Source organism: Vidua chalybeata, chromosome 3, assembly GCF_026979565.1.
Source record: "Vidua chalybeata isolate OUT-0048 chromosome 3, bVidCha1 merged haplotype, whole genome shotgun sequence".
NCBI classification, from domain to species: domain Eukaryota; kingdom Metazoa; phylum Chordata; class Aves; order Passeriformes; family Viduidae; genus Vidua; species Vidua chalybeata.
In genome coordinates this window covers 62398418-62416878 of record NC_071532.1, presented here as the reverse complement: position 1 = coordinate 62416878, position 18461 = coordinate 62398418, and the positions used below count along the sequence as shown (strand labels likewise).

The 18461-nt window shown below is 35.8% G+C and overlaps 1 protein-coding gene across 1 annotated transcript in view; it reads right to left on the bottom strand.

The window, feature by feature from the left end:
• The window catches only part of TRDN (triadin), a 268183-nt gene that overhangs the window by 134749 nt on the left and 114973 nt on the right, over positions 1-18461 (bottom strand). The window contains 5 exon segments of the mRNA XM_053937519.1: positions 5624-5683; positions 10368-10562; positions 11887-11946; positions 14449-14508; positions 15873-15932. Coding sequence (XP_053793494.1) covers positions 5624-5683; positions 10368-10562; positions 11887-11946; positions 14449-14508; positions 15873-15932 — 435 coding nt within the window.

Below are 18461 nucleotides of genomic sequence, written 5' to 3'. Positions count from 1 at the left end.
CTATTGAGTAGCTTGCACCAGAAAGCATCTCTCCATAGGAAAAAAAATAATATACCTTTAGCATTTATTCTCAAATTTGAAAGCCCATAACTCGGTTGAAAATTTTTCATGCTGAATTTCTCCAAACAGCAAGCTAATAATATGCTTTCTTATTTATTATGACTGATTTTTATTTATTTTTCTAATTGCGCTTCATTAAATATATCCCCCGGGAAACTATATCAAAGTTGTCCCCACGTAAATGTAATGTAATAAGTTGAAATGTTACTCCTGTCACTGAGATATCCACAACACACCCTCGTCTAATCAAGTAGGAGTGACACTTAAAAATAGTTCAAGAGCCTAAAGCGTTTTGCTATCTGGACAATGGAGGGCAAGTGTTTATTTCCAGTGATACAGCCCACCCATGGCAAATACAGGCATTTTTACTTTCAAAGTTTGTCTTTATTGTTCTAGGGTTTTTTTTGTTTGCTTGTTTGACTGGTTGGGTTTTTTTTCACAGTAATATAGTCCATGATCTTTCAATACTGATGTACCTTTATAGCAGTATCTCCAAATTTTTTTGATATTAAATGGCAAGTATCATACTGATAGTCTTGAAAAGTCTCTTGCCATATTGTGTAATACAGTAGTCCCTTCTCTTTGACAGAATATTTCTTGACAATGAGGAAGAGGTAAACCTTGGAAGAAAATTGTAGACATGAAGGATTTTCAGTCTACACTTTCCAGGACTAAGCAGTCTGTAAGATTCCCCATGGATACTCATCACAATTTGCCTTAATTTTTTGATTCTTCATGTTTGTCGGTGGTGGGAGTGGGTGGTGGGGGGGTGGGGGATATGGTGTTTATGAGCATATGTGCAAAAGGTGAGGCTTCAATGATTATTTTAATGAGAAGGTGGGATGACTGTTTGACCCTATGGGATACTCTTTTGCAATGTACACATGCCAAAAATCCTGGTGAATTTCTCCAAGTCATATATTTTTTTCAACCGTATAAGATAAGTAAAATTGTCTACAACACATTTGTTTTCATATTGGCTTTGGGACTGTCTTTGAGACCCTGGCATGGAAATGCACACTAAACATGAGGGTACATTGATGAAAGGAACTGTTATGGCCACATTCCTTTACAGTCTAGCTGTTATTGGAAACAGCTATGTAGTGGTACAAGCTCCATAGGGCAATCATGTGCTTCAGTGCTAAGGTTTTAGAAAGTCCAAATTGTGAATAATACCACATCTGTGTTCCCACTGTATTTGTTGTGAATTAAGCAACTGTAAAAATCATCCAGTAGTGAGTTGGGTCTACTGTGAAATGCAAGTGGTTTAGCCAAAACCAGAACAGAGTAAAACTATGCATGCAAAATAAACTTCTAAGTGATTAAGAAGACAATAAATGTTGTTTACTTGTGATGTGATTTTGTTTTCTTTTTAATAAAGAAAACAAAATCACATCACAAGTAGACAACATGCCTGTGAGAAAAAAAAATGCATTTCATGACTAAATACCCAAGACATGCTTATCACTCTTAATTCAGCATGCAAAACGTGCTGAGGTGCCATGCAGAAAGACAGACATGCAAGAATCCAGTTTCAGTAGTTGCAAAACAAAAAAGACATTTCATCAGAACAGCTCCTTGATCTGCCGGACTAGTGACTGGCAAGCATTGCAAGGAAAGAAGGGGAAGAGTAGGAAAACAGGCTTATGGCACAGGGGCAATAAAATAGAGTAGATCCAGTTAATTTAGAGCAGCAGCATGTGCTCTCTGCTGAAAGACTGACCAATTAGTGCCCCTGAAATCTCTCCACATGGGTGGGGGTTCCAAAATCTCTAACATCAACAAAATAGTTATGAAAACAAGTTTTAAAATTTCTACTAAAATAGAATAATAATAATTTTTCTCCTACCAATAAAGAAATAAACTATGAATAAGAACATTTGGAATACTACTGAGGACAAAATACAATAATATTAAAAAAAAATTATCAAATACATGGAATAGACTATATTGATTAAACTATATGTCAGTTACCTCCTGCATCAAAAATGTTGTCTTGAACTTAAGAAATACCATTAGTAAAATAACGGTACCAATCAGAACTAATCTTCTTAAATAATCAAGCTTTCCACCTAAGGTTTTAATCTTTATAAAGAAAACTTGGAAAACCAATCCTGAAAGAAATGCATATTAATTCTTCCTTCACAGGCAGACAAAAGGAGAACAAAGCAGTTTGGGCAGAGTGATTTGGTAATGCTGAGACAGCACTGCCTTTCCTGAGCAACTGTAGTCCAGGGACAAATAGGACCAGAAAATCTGTGAAAGGTGGTTCAGCAGTTCCTCTGAGAAATTGCCATTTATCATTTATTAGCATGTTAGACAGAAGGAAAAAAAATATTTTTAAGGCCCATTTCTCAAGAGATAAAATCAGAAAGCAGTTTTTTATACTGTGTGCAGTAGGCCTTAAGTGGCATACCTATAAATATATCAGTAGAACCCAACCGGTCACTGTTGCAGTCATGATATTCATGGGAAGGACTTCTGGATTAGAAAAAAATATTTTATGGCTGAAACTCCACTGTTATCATTGTAAATAGCTGAGAGCCTCAAATACTTCCCTTTCATAAAAATTAAAATATATGTCTTAGAAATTATTTCATATTGATACAATTATTGTGTTTTAAAGGAGGACATCCATGAAATTTGTAAGTATTAAGGACAAATACTAACCAGTGGAACAAGAAAACCAGCTAATGCTGCATGAAGCATCTTAGCAAAAAATTCTTCTTTATATGGCTTCCTTGAATTCCCTGTGTACATTTCATTCATTTTTTATAGCTAAGACTGCAGTGTCATGATGAAACTTTGAGCAGGTGACAAATATTTCAGCTTCAATTGTTGAAATCAACATAAGAGCATTAACTGACCTCCAACAGATCGATGTGACTGACAAAATGTATTATTTGATATATTTTAAGAAGTGTATTTATTAATGAAACTTAAGGAACTGAGCTTTACTTTTAATGTTAATTGTTTGAGCACTATAAAATGCCATATTAAGTGGATTACATTTTTATAAAATCTTTCTTAAAATTTATAGAAAAATAAGAAAAACCCTAATCTTAGAAGAATATATATGATTTTTTATACAAAAGTATAAATATATAAATATATAAAGTATATACTTTTTATACAAAAGTACTTTGTAAGAAAAAATGCTGAATGATATTACTAATAATGACATTGTAAATTTTGCCTAAGGAATCTGAAATTGATGCTTGATGCAATAAATCACAAAAAAATCCCAATATGTCTATGCAAAGGAATTTTCTATGACAAATTTTTTTTATCCTTCACAAATGGTAATGTTGAGATTGATAGAAATCATTCCTTGTTTGAAAGAATTGCAGTGTCAAGGTGACTGTAATTTAATTCCTCAGCTGATTTTCTCTCAGAACTCTTTTTGGGACAAAGTTCTTTACTATAAAATATATAGATAGATAAAAGGATAAAATATACCAGATTGTAAATCTAATTGGATATTAGGGTTATTAAAGGGTGTTTTCCCCACATTTACCTATTCAGTAAAATGAATTACAGTATTTCTTCTGTTCACAAAAGGACAGTGTAAAATGAGCACTTTGCCTGAGAAAGACAGTAACAACCTAATCGAGTACTGTTTGGCGGCACTCTTCTCAATGATTTCCATAAATCAAGACTGATCATACCTGACCTCTCTACTTTGCTTCTCAGAAACACTGAGTAGTGTTTCTGAAGTCTGGATGTTCCAGCATTGCCTTTCACAGCTGGTGGGTTGACTAAAGCTTGTTTTGAAGGCAATGCTTTTTTTTTTTTCCCTCCACAAAAATGCATTTGGCTTCAGCACAACAACCATCTGCAGCATTTAACTTCAGGGCTCAACAAGTGACTTGAGAGGTTAAAAAGCAGTTACTTTACAGGTGCAGCCCCAGGTGGGCTTTGAGAGAGTTCTAAGGGGTAGTACTTTTCCACTTCACCTAAAAATTAGATTATTTAAGTTACTTTAAGGCGTATTTCCTCTTTTTGGAGCCTAAACATGACACCCTAGTTTTTCATTCACTTGTAAGGCCATCTGATCTTTAATTTGTGGTTTCTTACCACATGTCTGTCATAGCACACTGGTATGACACAAGACAAACACTGGAAGGGAAGAGTCATGTCCTTTATCTTCTGAAATTCAAGTCACTACAGACTTCATTCTCTATTTCACTGCTCCCCTTCATGGTTTTCCCAGTTTCCTTGTAGCTGGAAAAGTCAAAACTGAAAAAAACCAAACTGTCCCTTCATACAGCATGTCTGCTCTGCCTCAGGAGAGGGTCACACAGGCCAGGGAGCCTCCCGTGAAAAAAGGCCTTTTTTGCTGCTGCTTGTAAATGTCAGGAGAACTGTAAAAAAGATCTTGAAGATCTCCATGAAAATATTTCTTATGTGAATTGTTGATGGTACAGCTGTGTAAATCCAGAAACTAAGTCATTCACATTGGTACAGGGTGTTATTTTTTATATCAAAGCATGACTGAGTCTCTGGAAGTTTTGGCTAATCATTCCCCCTCTCTGAGTCCAAAGCAGTCCCTCTGTTTATAACTGGTTGTCTTTAGAAGTCCTAGAGGAGATGCAGTATTTTGTTCTCTTTTAATGGAACCCTCTCCCTGCTGAATCCCAAGCTTGTTCATTTTCTCTCTACAAAAATCTATATCCTCCCTCTCTCCTTTGTGAGAGTCTTTCTCAGCTACATCCTTAGGACTTCCCAGTTCTGTCTGAGCCTGGGCATGTCAAGAGAGGATGTAAGCCACAAGGCAGAGATAAGAAAAAAACCAACCAATTCAGAGGTGTACCAGTGGAGAACTTGTTGAGCAAATAACTGAACAAACAAAGCTGGTAAGGTTTAGAGTGTCCTTAAATATTCTCTCCTTAACTCTTCTCATGAATATTATTGATTTTCATTCCTAGGGTTATGTCTCTTTACAGTATGTCTAGACTTCAGCAGGAAGAGTATTTATTAAATAAGGTCAGTGTCTACTGACTTAATATTATGAGATGATGCTCAGTCATCATCAGTAGCTCTATCTGCTTTTTTCAGTGAGGAATTAAGTGTCTGTGTTAGAACAGATTAGCATGGAGATGTGGGAAGAGAGAAGAAGATAAAGCACAGAAATGGTGGATCAGCTAAGGTATTTTATATACTAACAACAATGGAAGTTCTATTTTTGAAGCATTTTGGAGTTAAGCCCTGCTATTTGTGGAGAAAAAAAAAACCAACAAACCAAATAATAAGCTATTAACAATAAGCTCCTTCTTCTTGCATCTCAGCCAAAAGAAGCATGGAAAATTTCAGCAATTTCTACAGCCTTCCATTGACTCTACTTTTAACATAACCTTGATTTTAATTCATGCATTGTAGACAGAAAATTAGAAGCTTTAAGAAAACAGCCATTAGCTCTTATGCTTTATTAAAATTATTTGCACACTCTGTTGCTCTTGTGAGACCTTTCAATAATAAAAATCCACACTTTTAATACATAAAGGAGCAAAAACTTGCAGGGAAACAGAATATTAGAACAGAGTTCAACGATATAGGAAAGTACCTGGATAAAAATCCCCTTGCGCAAACATGTCAATCACATAGCGACAGAATGCATATTGATCTACCAGAGCAAAAAGGAAAAGAAGAGTAATGAAGAAAGTAAATTTAGAATGTCATTTGTATTTAACAGTGAAGATAAAGTGTGGCAGTGCAAAGACATCTCAGTAGCCTTTTCATATGTAGTCTTATTATATATTTGTGTTTTTTTCCTGACCTTCAAGTGGTTCACATTTAGAAAGCGACAATTTGTTGCCCAGATCTAATTCAAAACCTCTAGCCAAGAACTGTAGAGCTTCCAGTGTCCCAGAGCTACCACCTCATTTGCTGGGCCAGCTTTTCTTGGCATATATCCTAACCCCATGCACAAGTACAGTGCAAACTGCTGCCTGGCTACAGGTCTCATAGACTTTTCATCATCCATGAAGATTAATTTCACAGACAGCTGATAGAAAATTTTAAAAAAGGGTTTTATATCGCTGTGTTTTTTAATATGTTTTTACCTGTATAATAAATATGTATATTTAGTGAATGGTCATATAAAGAGAACTGTGTGCTTACACTCACATAGCAACAAGATTTTCCACAGAATTCTACTGTTTCACAATAGAATCATTTTCCAAACACTAATCTTTACAAATACATATGTATATATTAATTTTGTGTATATACATATATATATATACACACACATTTTTTTTAAGCTACACTACTCAGAAATTAAGCCTTCTGAATCTAAATAAAATGCTGATTCCAGAAGTGTTGATTGTCTATTGATTTCTCCTATACATAAACAGAGCTGGAGAGCTTAATAAAAATTTCTAACATTAAGAATGGTGAGGAAAAGTTATCAGCTTTAACTGGGCACAGAAGAATTTCAATATTACTGTATTCTTCATCAGGCCAGAAAAAACATCTTGTTGCCCCAGTGGACTCTAAGGGGCATTTGAAAGCTAATGTTGATGTCTAAATGCCAGCTCTGGTTAGCTAAGTTAATTCTCAGTTGTCCTTGAGTGAAGCATATTCATCCATCTGTCCAAGTCTCTTCTAGCACAGTTCCTACACTGCAGAAGTTACATCTCTTCCTCTCTCCACCTCCTTTGGCATCCCTGTCCTACTCACAAAGCCACTTGTTGGCCCATTGCCAACTCGACAATAAAATTATGCTGGCTTTGGAATAAGTAAAGTTTTAAAAATGGCATTACTGTTACATTTAAGTGAAAACTGTAATTCCCAAGTATTTGACACTTGTTATATTATTGACTTTCATACATAGGTCACTGCTACATCAGTATCACTTGATGCTGAGGCATTTATGTTGTCTGACACAGCAGTCCTTGAATGAAGAGCTACACCTTTCAAGTCATTATTTCCTATGCAGATGTAGAAATTAGAAAAAGGTTTACCAACTCAACAAATATCCAAACATTTTTTCTATTTGATAGAAGCCTAGGCAGCTGTTTTGTGTTAGTGAGATAGCAAGGGCAATACTAGTCAGGATTGTAGAGTCTGAGGCATAACTTTCAGCATGTACTCAGGGCTGTGGCTGTAAATATTTCCATTAAAACCCTGAATGAATATTAATAATAATTTTTACTTTCATATTTGGGAATTCAATTTTATCATTCTGGCTGACTCCAACTTTTTATTCCTTCCTTAAGGCTACGGTATCTGCCCTAAGTCTATATGATAATTCAAAAAAAAAAAAAAAAACAAAAAACAGTGTGTGTGTGAGAAAACACATACAGATCTGTTTTCTTAAGCCCACCTAAAGCTACTGAAACAAGCAAAGTGTTTGCACTGACTTTGACACTGTTGCAATAGTGCCTCAGTGAGTATTGATAAATAAAATGAAGCAATGCCAAGACTTTAGCCCAGAAAACAAATGGCAGGGCACAGTTCTTGCTCAAAAAGCTGCTTTTCTTAGTTCTCTTTTGCCAAAAAAAGCTGCCCCTATCCTTGCTGCCTGTTGAGAAGATTTCCTGGACCATCTGGGACATTGTACAAAAGACTGCTAGAGGATACAGAACAAAACTATGGCAGGGGACAACACACTATGTGGACAGTCCCAGGGCAGAGCACAAGCCTGTGCTGGTTCTATCTGAGTTGTGATATAGACATAGCCTGAGGCCCTAGAATCACACCATTTCATTGATATTAAAAGAATCCATTCTTTAAACTATTCTTCTGGTTTATTTGTGGGCTGTAGTAGTATACACCACAAATAAACCAGACTATGTGGCTGATTTTTGTTTATCTGTTTTGTGTGGCTGTTGTGGGGGCCTTTTTTGTGGGTTTATTTTGTTTTGTGGAAATGTAATTTGAATAAACTTTTTTAAAAAAGCCTTAATCTTGATTGTACCTCAGAAATAAGATTTTGTATTAATTTCTCCTCATATTATGTCTTTAGCAACTCTACTTAAATATGGGATTTATAAAAGAAATTGAAGGCAGAATGTAAAACTCTAAATAATAAAAATATAACTTCCATATGGCATAGCAAGGTGCACTGTAACATCCTATTTAAGTTCATAGGAATGCTACCAATCAATAAAGATTGAAATCTAAGGAATTTTAAATGAACATGATTTTTCAATTGCCTCTTCATGGCTAAAAATCCATTTTGATCTAAAGTCCCTTATTAAAAGGAGAATTTCACCCTTTAGTTATCACCTATAACTCTATAATGATGGCACAAATATCCATATAAGTACTAAAAGATCACATCAAAATTTAGGACTAAATTCTTACTGCTAAAAATACTCATAGATGTTTTTGTCATTGGACTTAATGTGATGTACCCAGGAAGATGACCTATCCTTTTTAATTTTAATTTCAGTATGAAATGATGCAAAAACTCTTGTGTGATCACTGCTGTATTTTTTATGGTTTCAGATAAGCTGGCAGAACTACTCCCTTGAGCAAGTAAAAATTGCAGGATCAGGAAATCTCTGCAAAACTGCATTGATTTTAAAATGATGTTCACCTTGGGTCACAGTGGGACTGAAATATAAAAATGAATTTTTTTAGAGTATCCAGCTGGGCAGCAGTGGTTTATGGTGGGAAAAGGAAGCATGACAGTAGGAAATGCAGCTTTCACTATATGTGCATAGCCCTGTCTCCAGTGATAAAGGCAAGAGGCTCCTTCCTTCCTCCACTCCATCTGCTTATTCTCATCTTCACCTGCTGTAATTCCATGCACAATCACTGGGTCACACTCTAAAGCAGCCTTGTAAAGTGATCTGTTAATGTTTGATGTCAAAGTGGATCATTTTGCTAATATTTATCAGCTTAAGTTGTTGGGAAACCCACAAAAATCCCAACAAACAAAAACCCACTACTATTCTATTGGTCTCTGTAATCTTTGATCCCTACTTAAAATATTTTGTTGTTATCTGCACAGCATTTCTTTTTGAGAGCTTTATCCTGAACAGTATGGAGCAGATCCCACTGTGCACTGAAACTCTGCCAGAGCAAACAAAAAATTGAAAGATATTTTCACCTCCCAAGCAAACTGAACAATTTGCTGAACTTTGTCCTTGGTCACAGCAATCAGTGTGATAGATGCTGCTTTGATTCCATGCCTCAAGGTCCCAATATATCAAGTGAAAGACAAAATTAACTGGAATACAAATAAATGTTAAAAAATACTAGTTCAGCACACTGTGTATGTCAGAAAGTGGGCTATGTCTCAAACTCTCAGTTTTCTAGAAAAGTATAATTTAGGCAACTCCTAAGGGGTCCAGAGCAATGGTTATGAAAGTCTGAGAAAATCTGATCAGGCAGACTCAGATATCCAGGCAGGGATGGCTTCTTTGATGTTTAGGCACAGCAATTTATCTGTGGTTAACAGCTGAAAGGATCAGATAGGCTCACTATGCAACGCTGAGCTGCCTCTTTCAATGTCAGAATAATCCCGTGGCTGCAGTGTGGCAGTTCCTACAGAGAGCCAGGTCCTGCTGCCTTCATTCATACAAAATTGTACTTAGTGCCATGGAAATGCCACAGGGAAATCAGGGAACCAGTCTGTGCAACCTGGGAGTAGAAGAACCCAGGCTTACTCTGACAAAGTGGAACATGTAGTTAACACCTTATTAACTATATGGTGTTGATGCATGTTGATTCTTTGTTTTATCACTTAATTTCTTCCTTACGCTAGAGTAATAGCATTTCTTTCATTTTTGGAAGAAATCTGGAAGTTGTTCACATTAAATTACATCAGGCAGGTATGTCACTATGTTGTACAATACTTGACAACCTGACAGTGCCTCATACAATATGATGTTAGATAAATTACTACATTCCTTTTACACTGTTGCTACTATCATTATGGTTACAGAGGACATATGCAGATGTAGAAATAAACCTAAATTCACAATAAGTCATTGGACAGTCTGAATTTTCAAAAATAACTCTGCTTGCAATCTACTACATTAGATGCTACTGAACAAATCCATGAAGTCTCAGATCTATCTGAAGAGAAATTGGTCCTTGGTAAAGAAGAATTTAAATTAAAATGAAACTTTAGCCATGACAAACTTCTAGATCCTTCTGAATATATACATTAAACTTATTTTATTTTCTGTAATCACGTCCTAGCAGTGTGAGGTTCATGTGGAATTTATTTGTACTGCACTTTTGCTTTTCATGGGTGCACTTTGGTCCTTGACAGATTTAACTCCATTCTCTCTCCTTCTTCCCTACTACCTTTTTAGGATCTTCGTCTGCTTCCTCCTCGTTTTGTTTACCTTTCTTGTCCGATTTAGTTACAGTCTGAAGAGCTTTCTCCTCCTTAACTTTCGTTTTGGCTTTTATTAACCCAGTTTCTGTAGTTTTTGTCTCTGCCTGCTTGACCTTCTCTGCCGTCTTTGCTTCTCCTTTTCCATCCTTCACTTCCTTTTTAACTTTTGCTTCCACTTTAGTGCTCTTTACTTTCTTCTCCTCTGCAGGTAATAAAGAAAAAGCTTTCAGTGTCATTCTCTGCCCCCAACATAACATTTAGTGCCATTTACTTTATACTGTGCTATTAATAATGAGCATTTCTTCATTAATAACAGCTTGGTAAGATCTGATGAAAACTATAATCCCCTCAAACCAGGCAGAATTAAACAGAAATATGAGATCCAAAGAGGTTTTATCTTCAGTGCTATACCACGAACTTGGCTGATGCTAAATATAATAGAATATGGCAAATAATATTAAGTGTTTCTAATATGATAGTTTTTCTGGTATAAACTAGGGATAAAATGTTGGTTATTAAGCAAACAAATATGGGAGGTACTATATGTACAAGTTTAGACTTCAGAGTTAAACTCTGTTGTAAGCTGGAAAAATAATGTGTGGTTACTTTTAAGGGTTGCTTTCATGAATTGATTCTCAGTCTCAGTCCAAGAAGTTTTGAGTTTTTGAGTCTGAATCTATACCAGTTCTTGGGGCTGAAAGTGTCTGAGACCAATTCATGAGATGCCCTTCAGCAGAGTGAGGAGGCTTCCAAGGAGAATTACTATTGATACTGTAAATATCAGTAACTGAACCTACACAGAGTTTGATGAGACCCAAAGCATTCTTTCTGCTTTTATGAGTCAGCAACTTTTTCTCACCTGAGACATGCATGCTTCCAGTATGTGTGTTTCTAGTTCACCCCAGTGGAAAATCCAATAGTAGTATAAACTACCACTGGATATGTTTTAAATTACCTGTTTAGTGCAAAGTTCATACTCCCGTTTTCTTCATAGATCTAAATGTCTCCATCCTTGAGGCAAAACTTGTCTGCTACCAAATTTATGTTTTCTGTAAGGTTCAAGACTTCTATTTCTGTTAAATCACTGAGATGATTAAACTGATTTTATCAATACGTAAACTGGAATATCTAACTATTGCAAACCAGAATTCAGATATTTATATAAAAGAATTATTACTCCCAGACAAAACCAGGTATTGCTGGCTAATGGAGAATTAATTTCCTTAACTAGTTATGAAAACGTATGTCAGATCACTTTACAGGTAGGCTTCATTGTTTTTCAGTGAAATGGTGTTTCATACTTTTATTTTCAATTTGAAATTTCAACAGATTTTGAAAAGGATCAAACACAGAATTAACCCCTGGATGTTCTACAAATATTTTAATTCTGATTATATATTAATTTCATTTTAGTTTCATGTAGCTGATTTTTCACACACATTTACAGTCTCTGCTTGAATAAAATAAAGTTTATGCATTTCAATGTCAATTTAGGTTAAAAGGCTGTAGTATAGATAAATAGATACCTTTGGGAGGAGTTTTCTTTTCAGCTTTTTCATGTCTTTCAGGTGCATCTTTTTGAGTTACTAGAAATAAGAACAACTGTATATTAGGGAAAAATCTCACAAAGAGCAAGAAAATATTGCCAAAACACAACATAATCATTGGAAATTTCACATTTCCTTATGATTCCTGTTTTTCAGTTTTCAGAATTGTTTTCAGATTCATATAGCAGGGTAAAAAACTTCAAAATATCTGTTTAGGCTCCTTTACCAGAAGACAAGTGAGTCACACAGATCTGAAGCTTACTAGGGAATATTTTTACTACATATTCCAGATGAAACAAACTTGCTCATGTCAAGTGCTGAGCAGACATGGGTTTGGCTTTATGCTCCAGCCAACAGGAAGCCATGTGGCTGTATTTGTCTTACAGAAAGGTGTTTTTCTTAGCTTGGGCTCATTGTCGACAAACACAGCCATAAGTCTGGTGTTCACTTCAGAGCCCAGCTTGAGTGAGTTCATGTCTGCATAAGATACACTGTGTAAACACACACACAACTGTGTTCCAGAAAGACTGTTAAAATTTTATGCAGACCTCTATCTTTGCCCTCCTGGTCACCATCCAGACGGAATACCAGAACAAACCAGCCTTGAGAATTAATTACACTTCTTTCAGCTGATAACTACATAAGAGCAACATCCTCTCTAACTGAATTACATCCTGGAATTCCAGCCTGTAAAAGACACAATTAATACTTAGACTTGGTTTTATTTTTTTAAGATGTTTTTAGATGATGTGTTTGGAAAACACTCATATCACTGAGGCTTTCTGGAGCCTTTATCAGAGTCTGAAGAATTACCTTGAGTCTTTGCAATGAGCATAAAGAAAAACTGCTGACTCTGTGGGAAGAAGCCACACAGTTTTCAGTATGTCCATTCCCCAGAACTGGCCAGAACTTGAACATTTTCATTTCCTAGGGACTACAAGTGGTTGAAACAGGCCCTCAGCACTGCTGGTAGCTAATCCAGTTTAGAGCAGACCCCTGAGGAAAGGGAGGTGGGCCTGGCAACGGGAAGCTCAGCAACACACTGCTAGCAGAAAAGCACCTTTGGACATGCTGAGGAAAACTGTCCTGATGCCCCGATGCCATAGGGGCTTATGGCAGGAAAACTACCCAAGAGAGGGCAGCATGGCTATGTCACACTGCAGCCACAAAGCTTCACAGCTGCAGTGTCCAAATTCTTCGTAAAATTTTCCAGCCAGTGACTGGAGTCATGGCTGCTATTAAACACATTAAGGCTCTGAGTGATTATTTGGTTAGCTAGCACAAGATAAATGGGTAAAGAGGCTGGCTGCTTATTAAGACTATCTCAGTGATTCTTGGAAGTTATTTACTTTTCAAGTCAACACAGACACTATGGGCATTTATTTTCTCTGGCTTACTTCATCATTATTTCATTTTATGAAAAAAATCCCACACATTCAAGCTATACACTGAAAGTAGAAAAAAATGAATAATATCCCTGTAAAAGAGAGACCGGACAATGGCTACCCTTCAAAGATCTTTAAGGCTTTAAGTCTTCATTCTGATTTTTTTTCTTCACTTTTACTTTCTGTTTTGCATTTCTTCTACGGTCAAGTCAAACAAAAGGGTGATTTGTATATTTACATCCATATTGTCTGAACATATTCAAATTAAACCTCGTTAATTCATGCATCTCAACATCATGGGATTAATCTCAGTGCCATAACAAACTGGCATGAATATATGTTGCATACTATTTCTTCAAGAGTCAACTGAGGAAAATAAGAAGAGACTGAAACTGAACTTCATTATAGAAATATCTGCCACAGAGAAATAGCTAACCTCAGAGAAAAACAATCAAATGCCAAGCAATAATTAATGTTAGTCTTTAAAAAATGGCATAATAGAGCAGAACAAGGTATTGGATTTTTAAATTTCCCTGTCCAAACCATAGCCAAAGATGGAATTATCAGTTAAAAGAATAGTGAAATTCACCCCCACACACCCATGACATTGCTTCAGAATATATATGTTAATTATTAGATATGTAAATCTTAACCAAAGCCACTGCTGCCATAGAAGACAGTGCAAATCATATACTGAAATTAAATGTTATTTAAAAAAATAAATAAAATGAAATTCTATTTTTGGATATGACGGAAGACCCAGACTGAGAGATAGTAAATACTCTTGTACTAGGTCTGCATCAGGTTGAAAACTAATACATAAGAGAAAACCTTCTTTGCAAGCAAATTGCTGAATCCCTTTGTGGAAAAAAAGGCATCAGGGAATGCAAAGAAAATTGTCATAGGTTTTGTTCTTTGACTGCGTAAGAATGATTTGTAATAAACTCTGTGCATCAAAACAGGAGAGTAAAGCAAGAAAAATATGCTGAGCAAGACTTCACTCAGGCTGATCAAGACCTGCTCAAGCAAAAGGGACAACACTCAAAAAATGTTCAACATGAACTAGAAGAGCTTTGTACTTTAAATGCTTATCTCCACACTCTCCCAAGATTTCAAGTACTTAAATTGTACAACTCTTGATGATGATCCACAATACCTTTAGACGGTGCTTTCTTTTCTTGTTTTTCTGGCTTTTCAGGTTTCTCTTTGTGAACAGCTAGAAATAAAACCAATAATCTTAATGGTCATTAAAAAAAAAAAAGTTGCATTTAAATGAGAAAAAGGACCAAGAAACACAAGTAGGCACCATGGTTTGCATGGTATGCAAAGAATGAGAAAGATTGATTCAACTGCTGCTGTTTGTTGTTGATGCCAAAACAAGGGATTGGAACTTTCAAAAACTTATCTGCCATCACTGAGGCCTTCGCCATTGGCTGGAGGAGCAGCAGCCTTTCTAGCTCCAGTGTAATCCCATGAAAGAAGATAAGAAGAGTCATACTTATTTTTATTGTTTTTTTTTTCTTTCTTTAATATATTTATGTCCTGTAATTTATTGATTTATTTTGGTTTATTGTTATTTTTTAGCTTTCTTGTTTATTACTTTGGTTAATTTCTGAAGGATTTTCTGAACTCCACAGAACAACTAACAGTTTTTCCAGCCATGAATGATTAAGCACTATAATTAATTACAAATCTAATTGCAGTGACATTATAACTAATGTTCTTTGGGGCTTTTTGTTTGCTTTTAATTTCCACCTTACAAATTGAAATTAACTGCTCTGTAGTTCCTATATTTCTGGCTCAGGTTTCAGAAACCTGAGTTGTGTGGTAGTCACTGAGTGGTGGGTAATCTGAAATATTCTCCTGCGTGGGCTCTGATTTGCTAATTTTTGGGGATTAATGTGTGCACAGTAACTTGTCCATGGATGTGCAGAACTGATATATGCATGGGCTGATGTGCCCTGAGCTGACCTACAGGAATCATGTGTATGAAAACACACAGTTCCCTGTTTGAGCACAACGTATGAGATTATCCTAGGAACACAAAAATGTATGCATAAGCATGGAGCTGGTGTTTAAAAAGAAAAACAGTGCTAGATACCTATTTATTGCAAGTAACTATTGAAAAGAATTAGCCCTGGCTTATTCAGTGGCTATACAATGGCTCTATGCAGTATTTTATTTAAAATGCTTTTTTTTTCCCACGTGACCTTCCTGATTACCTCTGGGAAAGGGCTGTCAGGTGCCTTTTTCTTGGATGACCATAGTGTCTTAGCAACCATTCTTATTGCAAGTGTTAGAAGTACTCAGTGATTATTATAAGATTACACTAATCCAGAGTACATAATATATTATTTCCCTTCCCCAGAAAAAACCAAACCAACAAAAAACATGCAGAAGGAATATTAAATGCTACTTAGTGTGTAAGGCTGCAAACTTTTTTATGATTTCATTATTTTTATTAATAATATTTCATAACTCTTTTTCTCCAATCAAGGGGATACATAAATGGAAATTGAGTAGAGAATTAGCTTTCAGGTACCTCCTAATGTAAAATAAATTCTGACATTAAATGATTACCTGCATGCCTTTCCTTTTTTTCAGGTTTTTCTTGTCTTTCCAGTTTGTCTTTACTTGTCACTAGGAAAGAAAGAAAAAGAAAAAAAATTTAAAAAAGTGGAAAAAAATTAAGAATTCAAAACAATTTCACCAAGATAAGCCCTAGGATGCTAAGTGGCAGAGTGTGTTACTGCTGAGCTGCCCCGTGCATATTTTTACATTGTACATCATACTACAGGGATGTGAGCAGGCAGCTCTGGCTAACGAGTTACTGCCATGGTAACATGCCTCAGCTGTTTGCTGCATAACATCATCTCTTGCAATTGGCTGTCAATTCCAGAAGAATTCAAGAAAATTGTTGGTTACTAAGGCACAGCTCACAGTAAATGCTGCTGCCTGTGACAGGACGAGGGCTTCACCTTGGCCACCCCATACTCTGTCAGACCCAGATTGTAAAAACCCTGGAATCAATCTCAGAGCATAAGAGAATCACATGTGCAAATGATACATCTGTGACTTGCCAGCTGGCTTGAAAGGGTAACTAGTAATGGATATGGATGGTTAGTAATGGATACAGACACAGTCATGGACACTAGCTGAGATCAGTCCCTGGCAATGATGGTCCCAGAACCATAATTAGATACCCAGTATGTATGTGCAAAGTAAAACTAACATTATGACAGTGGAAACTGCATTTTGCTATCCACTCATTCACAGAACATTTTCCACTCATTTTTCTTAGGATTTTACACCTTAACATTCCAGAAAATGAAAAATAAGTGTGTGGGTTTTAGAGCACTTCTGAAAGAACAGCTGTGAAAATGCAAGGCTAGCTTAAGTCTAGCTTAACTCCTGTGGAGATTTCATCCAAGTTTAGTAAAACGCCTTTTGTCTAACATGAGGAGATAAGAAACTTTTGTTACAGTACCATGAATTCCATATGCAACTGGATGCAAAAGAAGAGTGGTAGGCAATATTCAGGCTTCTACATTTTTAAGCAATATATTGATGAAATACATGAGAATATGGATGACATCTCTGACTGAGACACTGCTAAGTGACTGAGACACTTCTAATTACTCTCCGTGTCATTAAATAACTTTCTTAAACTTCATTCCAGATGTTGATTATAGATTAGAATAGGATGCTATTTATACTCTCCATTATCTCGATATTGAAAAGGCAATGTGTTTAATGTAGACAATAAGCAGCAAAAATACAGGGATGCAGTCTCTAGAGTCTCCCAGTCCCACTATAATGAAATGGACCTTAGAAAGACACACATTCATAGTTTTGAAATTTAATGTACAGTCTGAAAGTAATGTTTATTAGCACTGTGAATAGAGAGAATGCTCTATACACAGTAGTGCTTCCATAGCAGTTTTGGCAAGAGTTCACAAAATAAAACTAATAGTTCACTTCAAGAAACAATACCACTAGGTAGACAGAATATTAATAGGATTTATGGCAAGCTAAGAAAGTATAATTGTCATTTTTTTTACTGGCTGAGTTTGCCTGGGATAATTTTTTCTTTGTTCTAAGAAACTTAATAAAACATTAAATATTGTTCTCCTGTGAAATCAAGTTGAAGAGTTCCACAGGTTTTCCACATCATAGCAGAAGTCTTAAAGATAAATTCATGTTTTAATATGGGACATTATTTCCTTTGCTTTGTCATTTTTCCAAACCCCAGAAAAAATTTCCCACATTATCAGCATTCTGTTTTCTACTAATAAATATTCATTCTAACAGGCACCCCAATTTATATGCCTGCCATTAACTTCTAAAATCAGTCTTGTTAGCTCAAGGCATTTTGAATTACTTCTGTGAAGTGGAAAAGCTCCAATCAGAGACTGTTAGAAAGGCCTAGTCAAGCGCAGCTTTCAGGAGGTTCACCTTCACTCGTGTTCTTGGCCTGAATAAGTCTGCTGTGGCTGGATATTCGGTCTTCCCTTTTCTTTTTTTGGTGCTTTATTATCATTGGCCTGTTTGCTCTTCCAGAATGTTTTTCTTCCTCCAGCCCAAGACATCATTAGCCATAAGTGAGTGCAAAAGACATGTTCTCAGAAGAATTAAAAGTGTTTTGACAAGTAGGTGCACTCCACCAAAATTCCAATTTGCTAAAATATCCTCACGAAAAGAAAACAAGGTGGTGGCTCTTGTAACCCAGAGCTAACTCATGAGACTCATGAGTTGTGGGTGGAGAGTAAGCAGTATCCTGATTTTGACTCCTACAAAAGATCTGTAATTTGTTGTTGGCATACACCACCAGAAAATTATAAAATTCTCTCTAAAACCTCTCCCCAGTGTCTCTGAAATTAATCTGGAGGAATTTTTTTTTGTTTGTTTTTGTTTTTGTTTTTGTTTTTTGTTTTTCTAATTTTTTTTTAGCAGATTTCCATAGCAGAATGTCTACAGGGACCATTTCCAGTATGCTATAATTTACTAATTACATTTTGGTGTGAAGCATTCTCAAGAGCAAATAATATGCTTGGATTTATTCAAGAAGAATAAAAAGGACACCTATTTGTGTTCTGGGCATTTTTTACATAACTTACAAGTACAATAAAGACTCATTAATTAATACCTGAATATAATTTCAGCTTTTCT